Below are 20702 nucleotides of genomic sequence, written 5' to 3'. Positions count from 1 at the left end.
ACACCTGGAAGTGAGAAGGGCAGGCCACGATGCAGCCTGTGCTGCCGTGCACAGGTATTTTGGCTCGCAGTCGGGGTTCGGATGGGAGGGAGAGATGAAAGGGTCAGCAGAGGAAGGGTGCTGGGTGCGCAGCGGCGAAAGGGGGATGGGATGGATAGAAAGATGCTGTACAGGGGGATGGGAGGGATAGAAGCTGCACAGGAGAGAAGGATAGAAAAATACACAAAAGGATGGGTGAGGGGAAGAAATATGCTGCACATGTGGGGAGAGAAAGGAAACAGGAAGAATTGGGGTGGAGGAGAGGAAGAGAGAGAGATGATCATTGTACATGAAAAAAAAATAAGACCTACCGAAAATAAGACCTAGTACCTTTTTTGGGCCCAAAATTAATATGACAGTGTCTTATTTTCATGGAAACACGGTAATTGCAGATCAGAAAGACTCCTTCAGGCTTGTGTGCAAAAGGAAAAAACTGAAGGGGGCAGCAGAGCCATCTGGGGAAGGTGGGATTCAAAAACCGGAATGGATGACACCTATTGCACTAGCAATCCAACTGCACTTTCCTTCTACTAGAGCTCCACTGGATTTCCATAGCTTCAAGATCAAAATCAAACTTCCTACTACAGGTCTTCCTAAAATAGTTACAATGGTTTGCAGATTCCATAGCCCCTTTCAAATACCTTAAGATCAACTTAAGGATTCCCACTTCCTCCAAAATTTGACTTGACTGACTCCATCCATATCTTTTCATTATTTGGCATCTGCCTTCTGGAATCCCATTCTTGTTGAACTTGAACTGAATGAATCATGTTAAGGTATGTTCAAACGCAATGTAAAGATCTGGCTTCGGTTTGGACAGGTTGGCCAATCTAGAATCAACTCTTCAATCTTAGAGGATAGCTATTGTTACTGAATTTTCCTGCTTTCCTTTCTAAACCACTTTGGTGCTTAAATTTCCAAAGGCGGTCTAGCAAATAGCTAGACTAAAGGAGAAATCAAAATAGCAAACGTTCTTAACTTAGCCACGGCTTAAAAACACTATTAAAGTTGTATATAAAAACAACCCCCCACCCTTTATGAAGCCGCGTTAGCATTTTTCTTGTTGCCACCCGGTAAAAACTCCGACTCTCATAGGATAAAAAAATCCTAACGCGCCTTCATAAAAGGAGGAAGGGGGCAGAGGGTGAAAACCAAAGAACTATTTAAATAAGACAGAAACAGCGCACTCTACCCACCGTGTTGTGTTTTAGGGAAACTAGACTTTTTAGGTACAAAGTTAATTTCTAATTATACGTTAGCAATTCATCAACAGCCGCAGAAACCTCACATCCGGCTATCCCGCCGCCTACCCTTATATGCCCACGAGTACAGCCCCTCCTAAAAGTACCAAGAGCATGCCTGTTGCTGGGATTGGCGGTCATCATATCCCCCCCCTCCCTGCACTTACGTTCTACAGTATTCTCTCACTGACACCTCAGATAGTTTCGGGAAAAGTAGGCTTTTGCCAAAATAAAGGCTCCCAGAGACTAATACAACAGACGTACCCTCCACGAAGAAAGCGCACCTTGTCACGTGGAACACCGCCTGGGAGGGGTGCTGAGCCCTGCTCATCAAGGACCAAACACTTCGAATGAAACATCCCCTATTAGCTTGCTTGAATGCCGCCTGTCGCATTATCCACCTCTCCTGTGCCTTTTAAAACTAACCTTGGAGTCCGGAGGATGAAAGATGATCGCCGTTTAAACCTGGGTTTGGCAGTGTTATCGCCTGTCTTTCTTGTTTTGCAAGAATTGGTTATCTTGTAAATTATATTTTGTTTCCTGGAGTCGGTGGGGACGCTACCGAGAACCATTACAAAAGGGAAAGAGAAGGAGCTGCCTGAAACAACTTCCTGAGGCCGCAAATTTGCAGACTCTCGCTTCAAGCTATTATTTTCTGTGGTTGTGTATTTCTGGGCTTCCGCGCTGTGCATTTTATCGGATATATTTTTTTTTTAAATTCGAAAATTATTATATAAAGAAGTTGTTTAGTGGTCGGGGAAATGAAGGAGCAACTAGTGGCGCTACCGGGCACTTCGCTACAGAAAATCTGCCGGGTGCTGGTGCTCTTCTGCGCCCTGCATCTTGTTGTGACTATGATCTACTACATGACCGGCAAGGAACTGATCGTTTTCCAGTACTTTACCGAAAACCACCAGAGTCAGAATAAGGAGCGCAACTGGCAAAATACCAGCACGCCGGTTGTGGAGCTGCATGATTGCCCGGAGACCTCGCCGTTGCTCGGTAAGGACCGTGCTCCTTCTCCCAAGTCCACCTCCAAACTAGCGGGAAGTAGTCTTGTTCAGGGGTCTCCAAAGTCCCTCCTTGAGGGCCGAATCCAGTCGGGTTTTCAGGATTTCTCCAATGAATATGCATTGAAAGCAGTGCATGCACATAGATCTCGTGCATATTCATTGGGGAAATCCTGAAAACCCGACTGGATTCGACCCTCAAGGAGGGACTTTGGGGACCCCTGGCCTTGTTAATCGCTGCTCTGGGCGCAAGTATATGGGATGGGGTTTCATCTTCTTAACTTTCATTTAGTTCAGTCTTTGCGATCGCTGTCCCGTTTGAGTTCCATGTGTAATTTATAGAGTTAGATTCAGTATTACGGATTTGGAAAGATTTTGGTTAAAATTTTTTTGGGAGAGGGGGGACTGTGATACAAAATGTTAAGTATACATTTCTGTAAAAAAAAAAAAAAAATCTAGAGTTGTGAACGTGGCCAAAAATCGTTAACTTGTGTACTCTGCATTTTTTTTTCCTCTTTTGGTTTTGGGGAATGTATATCCTTGACGGGGCCTGAGAAAAAGCAGGATTCTCTGAATCTTTAAAGTACCACCTTGACCACAGTGTAATTTTCATTTGGTAGCCACTGCTGGTTTTGGTATGAGACAAGCCTCTTTGCTGACCTATTATGTTTAAACCTTGTTATGTTTGGCTCTTTGCCCTGTCCTAGCCCCCTCACCTACAGTTCACCTGTAGGGGCGGACTTAATTAAGCAAAGGAGGTTAAAGCAGGTCTTTACTTCAGGGCTGGATCAAGAACTTACTTTCATAAGTGCTCCTTTTATCCAGATAGAGTTGTTAAGTCAGTGGAACTGCTTCTTGGAAATGCTTCCACTATAGTTTTTCTGTAGAACTCATTGCTGTTCTAGGATACTTCTACAATAATAAAAGAAATGCTTGTACTACCCATACCAAAGAAAAATCTTTATTAGTTTTCAAAGCGGTATAATTGAAGTCAAATATTCCTTATCATCCCAGAAGATGAATCCAGAGACTAGTGACGATAGAGAGCACTGAGTTGTCCTCAGGTATATCTTGGATACACAGCCTCCTGGCCAACCAGTATATTCTATCTTCAGAAGGCTGAATGTGTGCCTCACAGCTCCTGGATATGGGTGGATTTCCAGCCAGGTCTGGCTATTTGGAAAGAGGGGTGTCTGGCAGCATGCTGCCAGCTTTGGAGGCTACACCTGCCCCCCCCCCCATCTGACATGGAGTACCCCATCTGACCCCATCTGACATGGAGTAGCGGATTTCTACTGCTGCTTGCCCTTTTGCAAGGCTCAGAGAGACCAGTGTCCTGGCTCCTTCAGTTCGGGTGAGTGTTGCATTTGTTTGTCAAGGACTCGCCCTCTTCAGGCTAACACCTGGGCCCCCCCTGGTCCCTTACTCTGGCTTACATGATGCCTTACCCTGTTCTCCGCAAGTCACTTTCCCTCTCTGCAGTTGTGCCTGATTATTTCTCCTTTCTTTTCTTCAGCAAGGAGGCGGGTCTGTGGCGTTGTTTTTTTTTACTGTGGGTGTTTCCTTAGGGGTTCCTCTACTATTTTGCCGTCTTTTAGGGTTGGATGTTGCTGCCACTGTGAGCTGGCTTCATGTTTTTCTGTCTCAACTACACCAACGCTCTCAGCTTCTTTTATGCTGAGGCAGGGGGCTTTGGGGGGGTTAGGTCACCCTACTCTTTCATTGCATGCTTGGTTACCGCTTGTCTTTGGACAGTTCTCTCTCTTTCTATGGCAGGTCAATGTCTTCGTTTTCTGATTAGCACCATTATCATTCAGGTGTTTTAATGTTCTTCAGGCAGGTCTTCTCTATTGGGGGGGGGGGGGTTCGGCCCTTCTTCCCTTCCTTTTGGCTTCAGTTAGTACTAGGTATTTTGGATCTCTGATCTTTGCCATGCTAGTCCTCTCCATGTTGTTGCCTGGCTTTCCCAGGTTCTCTAGGGGCCATTCCCTGGTTTAATGCTCTTACATCGTTGTGGATATAGGATAATGAGTGTTCCTCAAATTTTATTATCTGGATATTGTTGGGCCAACCTAGGTGTGGCCAGGAGACTTCCACTCTGTGAGTTACCGGTCTTTCTGGCTATATGGAGAGATGAGCTTTGTGCTGTCTATTTCTTTCTATATCAGTTGGCTTGTGTGCATTCTATCTGAATCTCACTGCTTTTCTGTATCTCTTTACCGCCTTCGCTTCTCATTTTCTCTGGAGCTGAAGTCGGCTCCCTTTAGCAAACTCTCTCTCTCTCTCTCTCTCTCTCTCTTGGCAGGTTTCTTTGTCGCATTATTGTTCTCTCAGATGCGACGTATCAGCCATCCTCCAGGCATCTTCATGGGCATCTTGTGAATCGCCTTGATTCTATACTGGAAGGGGGAGGTACGGAGCTTCGGGTTCAGTCATACCTCTCCTGTAGCATTCAGGGTATCTGGTATGGGTCATTTCCTCTGTTAGGTGAGGTTTTCTGCTTGAAGTGGTTCAGCAGTTCGTCTCTTTTGAGAGATCAGTTGTCCTTGTACTTGGTAGGGCATCTTCTTTAGGCAATGTGTTTTCAGACTCGATACCCTAGAACCTTGTTAGAGGAAAGGGATCTGTTATGCAATTGTGCTCATGGCTTTACCATACACTAGGACCATTGCCAGATACGGTGGATTCAATCAACAGGAGTTTTGCATGGAGCCTTGGAGTCATGACAGTCCGGTGCTCTGCTGTCATTCTATTCATGGAGGAGCGCAACAGCTGTAAATTCCACAGCATAGTGCTCTCAGACGATAATGGCTCCTGCTCACAGGTGCTCTGATGTTAGCCTCAGTTTATCATGGGATATAGACACTCTGGGAGTTCGTATCTCCTTGGCAGTTGCTGCAAAGCAAGATTTGGAAGCGGTGAATTCACAATAGCTTGTTTTTTTGGTCTCTAAGTGTCCACAGTAGTGGTCGGAGTGTGGGGTTACTTTTGGAGCCGTAGGTGTTTATTTCCCTCCCTATGTTAGGACTACTTTGTTACACCCCACTAGTCTTTGGATTCATCTGCTGGGATGATAAGGAAGGAAAAATTATGTCCTTACCTGATCATTTTCTTTCTTTTAGTCACAGCAGATGAATCCAGAGCCCCACTCTGGTCTGATTTAACTGCGCTCTTAGGTACGGTTTTTTGACATACCTTTTCAGCTGAAGTCAGATTCTAAGTTTTTTACTTCAGTTGTTCAAGTAACACATGTGGGGGAAAGGAGTTTTATATATTTCATGTGCTTGATTTCGACTGTTCTGAGAAGACCTATACTGGTTGGCCAGGAGGCTGTGCATCCAAGATATACCTGAGGACAACTCAGTGCTCTCTATCTCCACCAGCTTCAACACTCCGGCTGCTGTAAGAAGGCAGTTTAGACATCACCGGCCACAGGGCAGGGAGGTTTGTCGGACCGGGCCTGTTGGGGGGGGGGGGTGAAAGCGCCACGAAGGTAAGGGGCAGGGAGGGAGAAAGGGAGGAAAAGTGGGGTGGAGAGGAAAAGACGCTGAAAGCACATGGGGAAGACAGAGGGGGGAGAAGGACGCTGAAAGCACATGGGGAAGACAGAGGGAGGAGAAGGATGCTGAAAGCACATGGAGAAGACAGAGGGGGGAGAAGGACGCTGAAAGCACATGGAGAAGACAGGGGGGGGAGAAGGACACTGAAGGGAAATGGGGAAGAGAGAGGGGGAGAAGGACGCTGAAGGGAAATGGGGAAGAGAAAGTGGGGAGAAAACACTGAACGGAAATGGGGAACAGAGAGTGGGGAGAAGACACTGAAGGGAAATGGGGAACAAAGAGTGGGGAGAAGATGCTGGAAGGGAAGAAGACAGATGCCAGACTATAGGGGGGAGAGGAGGGAAGAAGATGGGTGCCAGACCAATTTGGAAGGGGGGAGAAAGAGAGAGGCACAGTAACAGAGCAAATGGAAGACGCAGAGATAAGAGAGACAGTGGATGGAAGGATTGAATGAGAAGATGAGGAAAGCAGAAACCAGACAACAAAGATAGAAAAAAATTCTATTTCTTTCTTTTTTTTTTTTTTTTGTGCATCAGGATAAAGTAGTATATTAGTTGTGTTGATAAAATTTATAAACAAAGCCAGCTGAACATCTCTTTCTCCAGTTCAGCAGCCAGAACTTTGATTTATAAGGAAGGAATAAGCTAAATATTGCAGTACTGAGGCTTGTATGGATGCTGCGGTGAAGGGAATGGTGGTGACGGGGCGGTGAAGGGGACGGTGCAGTGATGGGGACAGATTTTATTCCCCGTGTCATTCTCTAGTTCTCACGTCAAAAGCTTCCCTCTGACTCAGCTTCCTGTTTCCGCTTTTGACAGAGCACCGCATTGCCGATCTGAAGTTCTGTTGATGCCGTGGATAGAAGGAGGCCAGTTGCTGATCTTTAGTGTCATCTTGGGGGGGAGGGGGCATTGCAGATCTTGTTGCCAAAATCAGGAAGGTGAGGAAGGGAGAAAGATGGGCCTGTGGTGGATGGAGAGATTGAGAGAAGGGGGCAGATGATGGAAGTGGGGAGAAAGGGGAGAGAGAAGAGGGCAGATGATGGAAGTGGGGAGAAGGGAGAGCAAATGCTGAATGGTAGTGGAGAAAGAGAACACATACTGGATGGAAGGAGGGAAAAAGAAAAAGGACATATGCTGGATGGGCGAAGAAGATAGAGTTAGTGAGATAGTGGAGGGTGAAGGAAAGGGGAGGCATGCTGTGGGTAGACATAGTGAAAAGAGGGAAACTGAGGACTGCATAGTAAGAAAGAAATTAATTTAGACGGAGGCAGAAAATAAAGAAGGAAGACCAGAGAAGGATAGGGAAGAGAGAGAGATGCCAGAGAACGGGGAAGGAGACAGAGATATCGGATCTGAGCAGAGGAAATGAGAAAAGAGAGATACTAAAAACCACAGGAGGGAGGGAAAGAGAGATGAAAGGAGAAAGATGCCAGACCATGAGGGAACAGAGGGAAGATGATGGATGCTAGACCAAAGGGGAGGGGGGGGTCTAGAGAAGAGATGGCAGGGGGAGACAGACAGTTTCTGGAAGGGGCAGACAGTGGATGGAATGGGCAGATGTTGGATTGAAGAGACAGGGCAGACGCTGGAAGGAAAAGAGTGAAAAGAAGATAAAAGCAGAAACAAAAGGTAGAAAAAAATCATTTTATTTCTATTTTGTCATTAGAATATATCAGATTTGAAATATATATCCTGCTAGAGACATAACTGGGGACTGCAAAGCCCAGGCAGTGCTTCTTTAGCTTCTAGCTGGCTTAGGGCTCTCTCGGACCAGGGGGCAGTTGCCCTAGTTGCACTCCCCTAACATTATTTCTGTCATGTATTACATTACATTACATTACATTCGGGATTTCTATTCCGCCATTACCTTGCGGTTCAAGGCGGATTACAAAAGGTTAGTTTAAGGACAGGATTACAATGAATTAAAGAATTACAGAATTACAGAGTTAGAGAATTACAGAATTACATAATTACAGAATTGCATGAATTATAATGAATATCTAGATAGGTAAGATGTAGATCTTAAGGGCTTTTAGAGGTCGTGTTGTTATTGCTGTTTTAGGAATTTCTTGAAAAGTGTGGTTTTTATTTCTTTTCTGAACGTCTTATAGTCTGGGGTTGTCATCAGAAGGTTGGATATCTGGTTGTCTAGTCTTGCAGCCTGTGTGGCTAGGAGGCCGTCATATTGTTTTGTTCTTTTTACTTCTTTGGATGGGGGGGGTATGAATGGGGAGTGCGTTTTTCTGTGTCTGGTGTTGGTTGCTTGGATGAGGCGATTGTTCAGGTATGATGGGCTGTCTCCGTGTAGGGTTTTAAATAATATGCAGTAGAATTTGAATTGGATTCTTTCTTGGATTTGGAGCCAGTGTGAGTTGATGAAGGCCTCAGTGATGTGGTCGTTTTTTCTCAGTGAATAGGCGAGTCTTAAGGCTGTATTTTGGATTGTTTGGAGTTGTCTTATCGTATTTGCTGGACATGGGAGGAATAGTATGTTACAGTAGTCCAATATGCCTAGTATCAGGGATTGTACTATAAGTAGGAATTGTGTACTTTCAAAGAATTTTCGGACTTGTCTCAGGTTTCTCATGATTGCGAATGATTTTTGAGTTGTTTTGTTTATTTGCGGTTGCATTGTGCAGCATCTGTCTATGGTCATGCCTAGTAGTTTTATGGTTGTTTGGATGGGATATTTGGTTGCGTTTATGTCTAGTATGGTTGTGGTTTGGATCTTGTCGTTTTCTAGGAGGATGAATTTGGTTTTGTCTTGGTTGAGTTTAAGTTTGTGATTTTCCATCCAGGTTGTGACTGCTTCCAGTGTTTGGTGAAGTTCGTCTGTCATGGTTGGTTTGGAATGATCGTATGGGATGAGGATGGTGATGTCATCCGCATAGCTATAGGATGTTATGCCTATATTATCCAGATGAGTTCCTAGAGAGGCAGTGTATAGATTGAAGAGGGTGGGGGATAGTGGAGATCCTTGTGGTACGCCGCAGGGGTTTGACCAGGATTCTGATTTTTCTTTGTTTGATTTTACACTGTAGGTTCTGAGTTTTAGGAATCCTTCGAACCAGGTGTATACTTTGTCTGAGATGCCTATTGCATCTAAGATCTGTAGAAGGATGTTGTGGTCTACTAGGTCGAATGCCGCCGATAGGTCCAGTTGTATGAGTAGCATTTTTTTTCCTGTACTAAGTTGTTGTCTGACGGTATCCATGAGGGAGCCTAGTAATGTCTCTGTGCTGAAGTTTGTTCTGAATCCTGATTGCGTGGGGTGGAGTAGGTTGTGGTCCTCTATGTAATTGGTGAGGAGTTTGGCTACTAGGCCTTCTATAATTTTGACATATAGCGGAATTGAGGCTATAGGTCTATAGTTAGCTGGGAGGTTTTGTGGTGCCTTTGGATCTTTTTGGATTGGGGTGATGACGATTTCGCTGAGGTTGTTAGGGAATGTGCCCTCTGTGAGCGTGAATTGGATCCATTGTAGAGTTGTGGTGCGGAACTTTACACTAGAGGTGGTAAGGAGATATGAGGGGCAATGGTTGAGGTCACAGGAGGCATGGCTGTATTTTTTGTAGAATTTGTTGAATTCTGACCATTGTATGTTTGGGAATTGAGTCCAAATTCTGTCTGCTGCGATTGCCTCTTTTCCTGTAGGGTGGATTGTGATTGGATTTTGCTTGGATGGGTTGAGGATGAGTGTGGCTCTGGTGTTGGTGATTTTATTCTTGAAATGTTCTGCTAAGAGGGTAGGTGATGGCAGAGGTGTGTTCGTGGTGGTAGTGTGTGGTTTGGTGTCTGTTAATTCTTTCAGGATTTGGAAAATTTTTTTGGAATCTTGTGTTTCTGTGCCTATGAGCTTGGTATAGTAACTTTTCCTCTTGTCTTTTAGTCGGTTTTTGTATAGTTTGTTGATTTTTTTCCAGTCGGTTTTTGTTTGTTCTTGGTTCTTTTTTCTCCATTTTCTTTCTAATCTTCTACACTGTCTTTTGAGTTGGAGTAATTCATTATCAAACCATTGGTCTGATTTCCTGCTGATTCTGGTTTTGGTTTGTAGGGGTGCCAGGTTATCAAGGATGTTGGTGGATACATTTTTCCAGTGGGAGATGAAGTTTTTTGGGTCGCAGTCTTGGATGGTTTCGTCTACCTTTGACCAGAAGATGGTTGGGTCGATATGTTTGCGTGAGGTATATGTGGTTTTTTTTTGATTGAGGTGTGAATTTGGTTTTGGTCCAATTGATATTGAAGTTATAGATGTAGTGGTCTGACCATAGGGATGGGGACCATGTTCCGTTAGGGGTTTGGATTTCTTGATTGGATGGTTGGTGAGACATGAATGCTGCAATGTCCAGTTGATGACCTTTTTCATGCGTGGTTTGTGGGTTTAGGATCTTGAAGGATAATGCATTGAGGAAGGATAGACAGTTGTTTGCTGGTATGGAGGTTGGGTCTTCTAGGTGTAGGTTTAGGTCTCCTAGTATGAGGTTAAAATCAGCTGTTAGTGAATTTTGGTAGATGAAGTTTTCAAATTCGGGTCTCACAGTGGTCCAGTTTCCTGGTGTTATGTAGCAGAGCAGGCAGTTTAGAGGGTTTTTTTGTGTTGTGTTTGTGAGTTGGCACGCTAGGAAATCCATTTGTGGAGTGGATACTTTCTCGAGTATGTTTAGAGTTATGGAGTTTTTGAATATTATTGCTAGTCCTCCTCCTCTTTTTTTCTCTCTGCAGGTTACTGTTATTTTGTATCCCGGCGGGCATACTTCTTTTATTCTAGGGTCTGTGTCTGAGGTTAGCCAGGTTTCAGTGAGGAATAAGCAGTCAAGTTTTTCTGTTGTTATCCAATTTTTTATGTTTTCTGTTTTGGGTCCTAGAGATCTGATGTTGACATAGGCACATGTAAGGGAGGTCGTGTTTGTCTGTGGAATGTAAGTTGTTTCCGGGTATATGAGTGTTGTTGTGGTTGTTTGAGGTTTTGTTTTCGGGGGTGTTGATCTTCTTCTCCAGATAACAGTGATGGGGTGTTGATTGTTGGTGTGGTGGTTTGGGTGTCTTGGTGTGAGTATTCTTCTATTGGGGATTTGGAAGTTGGTTGTGCTTGCGGTTGAGGTTGTGGTGGGCAGGTTGTTTGCTGTTGTATTCCAGCTAGAAATGAGGAGGATTATCAGGATGGTGGCTATTTTGTGTGTATTTCGGGAGGGCTTCATGTTTGATGTCAGGTTTGGAGTGTTCGAGTTGTTGGGTAGAGGGAGTGGTTCTCTCTTAGAGACCTGGTTGGAGGGGGAGGAGCGGGGGATCTTTCGCTCCTTACCTTATAATGGAGGTAGGGGGTAGGCAGGAAGTTCGGTGGAGTGATCTCCGGGGTGTAGGTGTTCACGTCTCTAAGGTCCACTGGTGCTCCTCTCAGGTGCTCCACGAAAATGAAGGTGCTGGCGCTGTAGATTTTCAATGTATTTGGTGTCCTCCTGCGGGATCGGGGAGGCGGAGCAGGGCTCCCACGCCGGCCCGGTCGAGCAGCAAATGAAGGTGCTGGCGCTGTAGATTTTCAATGTATTTGGTGTCCTCCTGCGGGATCGGGGAGGCGGAGCAGGGCTCCCACGCCGGCCCGGTCGAGCAGCAAATGAAGGTGCTGGCGCTGTAGATTTTCAATGTATTTGGTGTCCTCCTGCGGGATCGGGGAGGCGGAGCAGGGCTCCCACGCCGGCCCGGTCGAGCAGCAAATGAAGGTGCTGGCGCTGTAGATTTTCAATGTATTTGGTGTCCTCCTGCGGGATCGGGGAGGCGGAGCAGGGCTCCCACGCCGGCCCGGTCGAGCAGCAAATGAAGGTGCTGGCGCTGTAGATTTTCAATGTATTTGGTGTCCTCCTGCGGGATCGGGGAGGCGGAGCAGGGCTCCCACGCCGGCCCGGTCGAGCAGCAAATGTATAAGTGCAGTATTCTTTTAGCATGATATTTCTGTGTAGCATTCTATAATAATTTGGCTTGTTCAGTTTTCTTGATAGTAGAAAGGATATATGTAAAGGGGAGACAGGGGTTTTGTTGGTCCTTGCTCTGTATATTTATAAAATGACAATTGTACAGAATATTGTTTCTTTTTATACTTTAATAAAATATGTTCAATAGAAAATCATAACTGAGACTTGTGCGGATGGGATCAGATGGTTTGCGGGGGACTTAGCTTGCGGAGACGGGGCGGAAATGTGGTTTTTTAAAATTTCAGTCTTGGTAGTTTGCCGGTCCACAAAATAATTATTTTATTTCTGCCGGTCCACGGGTGTAAAAAGGTTGAAAAACACTGCTCTAGAGCAGAGTCGACAGCTGCGCTGAGGTGCAGGAAGATCCCCCAATGACTCATCTGCCGGCTTTGTTCCGGAAGAAGTAAGTTATGTCGGAAGGGGTGGACCCGACAGACGCAGTCATCGCAGGTCCTTGCCGCAACTCCCTGCGTCTGCCGGGTCAACCCCCTCCGACGTAACTTACTTCTTCAGGAGCAAAGCCTGGAGTCATCGCGGGACCTTCCAGCATGTGGCTGCCGACTCTGCTACAGAGCTAGTACATCGGAGTGGGGTGGCCTGGCAGCCCGCAGCTACAGTCATCGCGAGAAAGAAGCAGGACTGCTGGAATGAAAGAGTGGTGCAGGGAGAGAAAGGGGGCAGGGTGGTATGGAAGGGTGGTGCTGATGGAATTGATGTACAGGGAAAGGGGAGAGAAACATAAGGGAGAAGGATACTGGATGGAATTGGATCGGAGGGAAAGAAAGGGGGCAGATGATGATTTAAAGAGGGGTGGATGGAGAGAGAAAGGGCAGACATTGGATGGTAGTGTGGCGGGTTGAGGGGGAGCCTATGCTGGATGGAAGTGCAGATGGGAGAGATAAGGAAGCAAATGCAGGAAGGAAATGGGAAGAGAGAAAGAGGGGAGCAGATGATGGAAGTGGACAGAGAGGAGAAGGTACTAGATGGAAGGGGTAGAGAAATAGGGCACATGATGGAAGGAGGGGATAAATAAAAGGAGGGCACATGATGGAAAAGGATTGAGTTAGGGAAATACTGGAGGGGTGAGGGAAAGAGGTGGCGAGCTGTAGGTAGACAGTAAAAAAGGAAATTGATGAGAGAGTAGTAAGAACGTAATCTAGATGGATGCAAAAAATAAATTGAAAAGGAAAATGAGGGAAAGGGATTGCAGAGGAAAGGTGTGGGAGAGGGAAGGAGAGGAGAGAGATGCCAGACCAATGGAGGTGAAAGGAAAGATGGAAGGGGGAGGCATACAGTATCTGGAAGGGGTATAGAAGGAGAGAAGATGCTATATAGGGGCAGAGAGATGGCAGACACTAGATGGAAGGAAGAGAGTAACAAGAACATGAGGAAAGCAGAAAACAGAGAAGACAAAGGTAGAACAAAAATTTTCTATTTATTGCTTTAGGAGACAGGAGACATGTGTCTCTGTGGTGTTGCATTGTATGCAGAGTCCAGCTTCTTGCTGGTTCAATTTAACCTTTGTCTATGTATTCCTATTTTATCACCCCTTTTACAAAACTGTGGAGCATTTTTTAGCACCAGCCGTGGTGGTAGCAGCTCTGAAGCTCAGAATTCTATGAGTGTCAGAGCTGTTACCACCGTGGCTAAAATCCACACTACAGTTTTGTAAAAGGGGGAGGGGTTAGTTTGTAATGACATATTCCATACTAGGCAAAGATGTTTTCTGTGTTCTGTGTGTTCGAAAGACATGGTTTTCTGTTAGGATTGACGGTGTAGGATTGATCTGTACTAGTCTGGCTTGTTTAGTTTTACAATGGGTGTATTGCTGTTGTATTGCTCACTGCAATATGTAAGATGCTGCCTTTTCCTAGGTACTCATGTGTGACGTGTGGCTTGTTACTAAAAATCATGTTTTTCGTACAGATGGGGGGGTGCCAAAAAATGATGGGCCCCAGGTGTCACATATACTAGGTATGCCACTGTATGAATGTGTAAGGGTAAGTGTTTATGCACTAGAATCGCCACCCCCCTCTGTCTACTATTATAGGCAGAGTATCTCACATCTCGCACCCAGTCTCTACGCAGTTTCTCATGCTCGGCAGCAGACAAATGAGTTTCTTGGAGAAACGCTACATCGACATGGTGCTGGCGAAGTCAAGTAATAATTTTCTTGCGCTTTATGGGGGAGTGTATACCATAAACGTTAAGAGTAGCAATAGTAAAATTAACCATAGCTGCTGAGCAAAAAGAGCCACCACTGCACCCAGAGGGTGACAGAAACCAAACAGATCAAGAAGCAGACCCCCTAGCTAGGTCCACTCCCCAAAAAAAATAGGGAAAGAAACTGGATCGCTCCTGCAGCCCTCCCAGTCCCCATTCTGCCATCAGACTCACCCACACCCACCCCAGCTCCCAAGCACCAAGCAATCACATCCATACCACATACATACACACACACATCCCACCCAACCCCTCCCTCCAAAGTCCCCCCCCCTCGACTTTCACATCCCCATATCCAGAAGGACTAAATGCACCCACCCGCCCAACACCTCCCCTAATCCCTTGCAGGTAGTATCAGCTAAAACCCACAATTGCCCTAGGGCGGCCCCATCCCGGTCCCAGAACACCCCACCAGGGTCCAAAGTCCCCCCCAACAGACAAGACAATCCGGTCCCTCTAGCCCCGGATAACCTCCATAAAGCCCCGAACATGAACTACTCAATGTCCCGTCCCAAAAAACCCATATACAAGCGCAGCCCCCCAGGTTCCAAGCCTCCCAACAGTCCTATCAAAAGGACAACTCCACTACCCCTATCCAAGAGACTCAGAGGACCCCCCCCCAACACGAGCTAAACCCAGCATTTCGCTCCCCCACCCATATCAATAGCATGAAACCGCTAAGGGCGGCAGGCAGCTGATTGGCATAGGAACAGAACAGCTCATCAACAAAACAGACCAGAGCAGATTCCCATCTGAGCAAATGCCCCGCCACCCCCCGTACAAGCAACCCTCAAGCAGGGTCAGGAAATGCACACTAATACCAAGAATTCACAGTCGGTGAATGCTATCTCGCTCCCAGCTGGTCCAGATCCATAAACACCACCACTTGCTAGGTCGCAGTAGGGCCCCATGCGCCTAGAAGGGGCGCACTGAGGCCTGCAGCACAGCAAAAAAGGGGGGAGCGAGAAAAGGGAAGGGAGCACAGGATAATAATGTCCACAAAACCCCGCAGTCTATCAGTCTCTAAGGTCATAGAAAGATTATTAAGAAAGAACAAAGAAAGGAGGAATCGCCAGAAAAAGCTTAGAAAAGAAGTGAGAGAAAAGGTAGAAACTCCGAGTCCCAGGGCAGACGTCAGCTCTCAGGAATGAAGGGTCCGATTCAGTCCCGGCTCCAACTGACATGTCACCTGCTAGAGTGGGGGGTCCAAAACAGCCACAGCACAGAGTCACTCAAAGTGGTAGCCCCTCCAAAAAGGCGCGGATGTCCTCCGGCATGGTGAAATAGAGCGCTCTGTTGTCGTAATGGACCTGGAGCTTAGCAGGATACTGCAAGGCGAACTGAATTTGCTTCTGGTAGAGTTGGGTTCAATATGGTGCCAGCGCGCACCGCTGCTCCGATACCCAGATGGAATAATCCTGGAACATCAGAAGGCGTTGCCCTTCATAAGAGAAATGGCCTTCGCCTGAAACCAGGTCAGAAGCTGATGTTTGTCCGCAAATTGAGGATGCGAGCGATCACTGGTCTCAGCCGCTGGTCCCCTTCGTGGTGCACCCCGATGCAGTGCACCCGTTCACCAGCAAGGGTCCACCGCAGGTCTCCATTTCCAACTTGCGGGGCAGCCAAGTCGATACCAAAGAGTGTAGCGCCGCTTCGGTCAATGATTCGGGGACACCAATGAGCCTGATATTATTTTGGCAGCTACGGTTCTCTAGGTCTTCCGCCCGGTCTTCCAACTTACGGCACCGCTCCTCAAGCGCCCGGGCCCCAGCCTCCAGCGCCACTGTGCTATCATCGTGCGCCGACACCCGGTCTTCCACCCCTCCACCCCGTGAAGTCGGGAGGCTTGCAGTTTCAGGGTGTCCATAATGCTGTCCATTGTGGTTTGCAGGCGCGTAAGCTTGTCAAGAAAAGCTGTGATATGCTTCTTAAGCTCCTCAAGCACCTCAGCTTGTAGCAGGAGCACCGGGGAGCCGGGCCGCGCGGGAGGTGATGGAACCGCCATCTTGACTGGTGTTGCGGGGCCTCTCGGAAGCTTTGCAGGCTTCGCGGCACGAGCCAGTATCCCTCGCAAACCGCCGAGACATGGGCACCGGTATGTAGCCCTGGAGAAGCTCCAGACGAGCAGGAAAAAAGCTGATTAAACGGCAACGGGATCAGGAGAGGTATACAGGCACGTCTTCCTCGGTGAAGCGCATCACGTGACCCCCGTCAATTCCCTTCAATATCTTGAATGTTTCGATCATATCCTCTCTCAGTCTCCTCTTTTCAAGGGAGAAGAGGCCCAGTTTCTCTAGCCTCTTATTGTACGGCAACTCCTCCAGTCCCGTAACCATTTTTTGTCGCTCTTCTCTGGACCCTTTCAAATAGTACTGTGTCCTTTTTCATGTACGGTGACCAGTGTTGGATGCAGTATTCCAGGTGGGGGCATACCATGGCCCGGTACAACGACATGAAAACCTTTTCAGATCTGTTTGTGATCCCTGCGCTAAAAATTGCTATTGTGATTTAGTAAAAAGGGAGGGGGGTGGGTATTTTGTCTATTTTTGTATGGTTGTTACTGAGGTGACAGTGCATAGAGTCATCTGCTTTGACCTATTTGAAAAAACCCCGGAATAGGAATGATAATTAACAATTCTATGCGTACAGTGTGCGTTGTGTTTTTTAAAAATTTTATTGTTGGTAGATCATTTTGACTTGGTCATTTTAAAAGTAGCTCGCGAGTCAAAAAAGTGTGGGCACCCCTGCTGTATAATATGGTACTTTTCCCTAAATGGCTATACCGCTTTCAGGTTCTTCCTTTTTTATTGTCACCTGCTCATAGGGTTCAACTTACTAGAGGGCTACAACGATATGTTTGGGGGCAAAAAACCTCGAATGACTCTTGCTAGGCTCTGTCTTTCCAAAGATAGGGGGGGTTATGGATTGTTAAACATTCATTGGTACGCGATGGCCTGCTAATTGCGGCATATCAATGATTGGTTTCGGGGTACTTCTTATTTCTCTGTTACTGAACTAGAATTGTCATTGTTATCCCCTTATCATGTTAGTTATTTCCTACATACTACAGCTCCGGCCCTCCGCTCCATAGTGGCATACTATCCCATATTTACCCCTGCGAGACGGACTTGGCGTTTGGTGTGTGGTTGTTTGAAAATGTCACCTAAGATTTCTCCATTTCTCCCACTTCAGGGAAATGGGGATTTTTTTTCTAGGTATGCAATCTATTGCTTTTCAGAGGTGGGCCACATCTGGTTCATTTTTAAATGTACACTGAATGGGGTCAACTGGCTTTGTTTGCTTCCTTACAATGTACATTTGGACTTTCAGGCATAGATGTTTTTGCATATTTACAAGCTTATGGGATATAGATAGAGGATTATTATGCAGGTTCTGGACCTGTTGGGCCGCCGCGTGAGCGGACTGCTGGGCACGATGGACCTCAGGTCTGACCCGGCAGAGGCATTGCTTATGTGCTTATAGACATTGTTTGTTCCTTACCAGCCTGTCACTTGACAGACACCTGTCAGGAAGCACTCTCAGAGATGTTTAGTCTGTCTGCACAACAACTGATTCCTCTCTGTTTTCATCATGTGGGCATTAGAGACTGTCAACCAGGTCTCAATTTTACCATATTGGCAGCGACTTGGGCAGAAGACCTTCAATGTGAGCTTACCACCTGCCAGGTACAGCACGTGGTGAAAAATCTGAGGAAAATCCTCCAACGTTCTACACTGGGAATTGCAGCTTAAGTTTATCCTTTGCCTATATATTTCACCTACACGAGCATGTCAGATGGGCATCACCCAGGTAAATCACTGCCCGAAATGTACTCAAGCACACGCCTCGCTGGGACATATGTTTTGGTCATGCCCGTGTATTCTACAATTCTGGCAGCAACTGGGTCACTACACCACCTCCCTCTGGGGTAGATGGTGGACTCCGACTCCCAGAGCACTATTTGGATTTTATACTATTGCTTCTCCCAAACCCAAAGGATTTTCAGCTTTTGTGGCTCGAGTGATGTTACTTGGCAAGAAGACAATATTGTCTCAGTGGCTGGCCAGCGAACCCCCAACTTTCAGTCATTGGAGATCATTGATGATCCTGCATGCTTCTATGGAGCGCCGGCACTTTTCAGACCTGGACACTGGCCCTGGACACAGTTTCTGTTTGATTTGGGAGTGTTTTTGACAGAGTCTTATGCCCCTTGCTAGAAGTCTTCTATTGAACTTATAATATGAGTATTCTTTTGATTCCTGTCCTCGGGATCTCTTTTGTTTCTGTTTGGGGGATGGGGGGAATTTGGAGGAGGGTTCTGATATTACCTGTGCAAAATTTGTAAGTGTATTGCTTTATTTTGCTGAAGTTGTTTGCTTGCACACTGAAACTTAATAAAAAAAACTTTTAAACATAATATAACCAAATCTAAATCCCCTTTCTTAGATCACAGTGACAGTAGGGGGAGTCAATGTATATTACAAGGAGAAATTAAACACAAATTCTTTGAAGAAAAAGCCTAGTGTGAATCAAAGACTAAATTATTCAATAAAGTCCTGTTTTCCAGTTATTCCTTGACGATTTTCTTAATATCTAGGAACTGCTTCAGATGTTCTGGAGAATAAAACGTATATTTGACACCCAAGTACCTAACCAGGCACTTACAGGGGTACGCAAGAAGAAATGTAGCACCTAACTTAATTGTCTCTTGACGTAAGGAAAGAAAATCCTTTCTTCGTTCCTGAGTAGTTTTAGAAACATCAGGATATAACCATATTTTCTGACCCCCAAATAATTTCTGAGAATTCTTAAAATATACACTTCTCCCTCCGAATCCATGGTTTCAGTATCCGCAGATTCAGTTATTCGCAATTTTTTATTTTTATTTTTTAAACAGGAAACACTGCTTTCCGGACCTCCCCGCCTCCATCCCACCTTCCCCCCAGGATGAGCGCCTCTTCGCTCTGTTTTAGCAAGGCATCTTGCTAGCAGCGATGTTCTCCAAACCCAGCCAATGAAAAGCTGCGCTTCCGCTGCTCACTCTCTCACCCCCTTTTCTTGCTGTGAAGCTGCAGTGCGTGTGCGCTTCTGCTTTCAACCTGCCCTTCCCCCCCACCCCCCCATCTATCTTAGCCTATCCAGCGTGGAGGAAATCAGGGCTCATGCAAACTGGGAACAAAATACTGGGCTGAAAACCGAGGCCAAGGACTGCCGGTACCTGTTTGGGAGTTCCCAAACATCCAGGTTTACCGCTCTTTCCTTCCTCAGTTTCTTCCTGGTCCACTGCCGATAGTCGGCGCTGCTGAGAGCTGAGACAGATGGGCCAACGGGCATCTTCAAGATAAGGTCCGGGACGCGGGAGGGAGGCGGGGGTGGGTCAGAGCCGGCCCAAAAGTTATTTGTGAATTTTCAACATTTGCAGGCCGGCTCTGCCCCTAACCCTCACGAATATTGAGGGAGAAGTGTAGTTTCAAAATCATATTAGCGTCCTGTTCAAAAACAAAAGACACCAAGAGAGTAGCTCTTTCCGTGTCAGCTGTTAAAGTTTGTTCAGGAAGTAAAGACACATTTTCAAAATCAATCCGAGTCTCTTGACCATTCTTTTTTTCCTGAATCCTTTTGTAGAGCCTTTCTATTTGGCAAATAGTAAATTTTGTTTATTGGAGGAATATTATTTAGGGAAATTTTTAAGTTCTCAGATAAATATCTCTTAAGAAAATCAATAGGTAGAATTCCTGGGGCCACAGGAAAATTCAGGAAACGAAGATTTAACCACCGATTATAATTTTCTATTTGTTCAAGTTTCCTATGAATTAAGGTATTATCCTTAATTGTAGCTGCTTCAAACTGCTATAAATGTAGTATCTCTTCCTGTGTTGGCCTGGACTGAAAACTGTGTTCCATCGAGTCCACAGTTTTAGTTAAGGTATCCAATTTAATTATAATGTTAGTTATCTCTTCTGTGGACTTGAACATTTTAGTCTCCATTCGTTGCAGCAGTTGCCAGATATCATTCAAGGAAGCCTCCGTGGGAGCTGAAACTGTCTCTGCTCTCCTGATTGTAGACATCAGCTGTTCTGCAGTTGACTCTGTGCCCTCGCTAGGAGACCCTATGTATCCACTTCCTGGATCACGAGTCTCCTGCCCCAGAGCCCCGGTTGCAGCTGGACATGGAGAGTTAAGGGTAGGCGGAGGAGAAAGTGATGTTTCAAGGCCCGAAAGGGTGATAGGCTCTCACAAACCTCCGTCCTCCGCCGGGTAATCCACTCCGGAAGCTTGCGTCGTCATTAATGGAGCCAGAAAGAAGCGATTGATTGTCTGCTGGACTGGGGTAGACGCTAGTGCTGACGAGGGTAAGAATCTAATTATCCCTTCCTCTTCGTAGTGGGAGATGAAATTTAATATGGACAAATGCAAAGTGATGCACATTGGGACAGTTACCAGATGCTAGGGTTCACCTTGGGGGTTAGTGCCCAAGAAAAAGATCTGAGTGTCATTGTAGACAATATGATGAAACCTTCCGTCCAATGTGCGGCGGTGGCCAAAACGGTAAACGATGCTAGGGATGGTTAACAAAACTAAGAATGTTAAAATGCCTGTCCCAGCCGAATCCAAAAACTCCTGCCTCCCCTGCGCAAACCATGTGCATCCCTGACTCCTC

General features: G+C 46.1%; 1 protein-coding gene across 2 annotated transcripts in view; it reads left to right on the top strand.

Annotated features, from left to right (window-relative positions):
• Window positions 1-1384: 1384 nt before the first annotated feature.
• The window catches only part of B4GALT1 (beta-1,4-galactosyltransferase 1), a 203730-nt gene continuing 184412 nt past the window's right edge, over window positions 1385-20702 (top strand). The window contains exon 1 of one of the 2 annotated variants that reach the window (XM_033918237.1): window positions 1385-2282. In XM_033918237.1, the coding sequence (XP_033774128.1) occupies window positions 2042-2282 (241 nt within the window). In that variant the 5' untranslated portion in view covers window positions 1385-2041. The remainder of the gene's footprint in view (window positions 2283-20702) is intronic. The other variant, XM_033918247.1, reaches the window with a different exon arrangement.

The sequence above is a fragment of the Geotrypetes seraphini genome, chromosome 1, assembly GCF_902459505.1.
Source record: "Geotrypetes seraphini chromosome 1, aGeoSer1.1, whole genome shotgun sequence".
Classification (NCBI taxonomy): Eukaryota; Metazoa; Chordata; class Amphibia; order Gymnophiona; family Dermophiidae; genus Geotrypetes; species Geotrypetes seraphini.
This window is presented reverse-complemented; position numbering and strand designations above follow the sequence as displayed.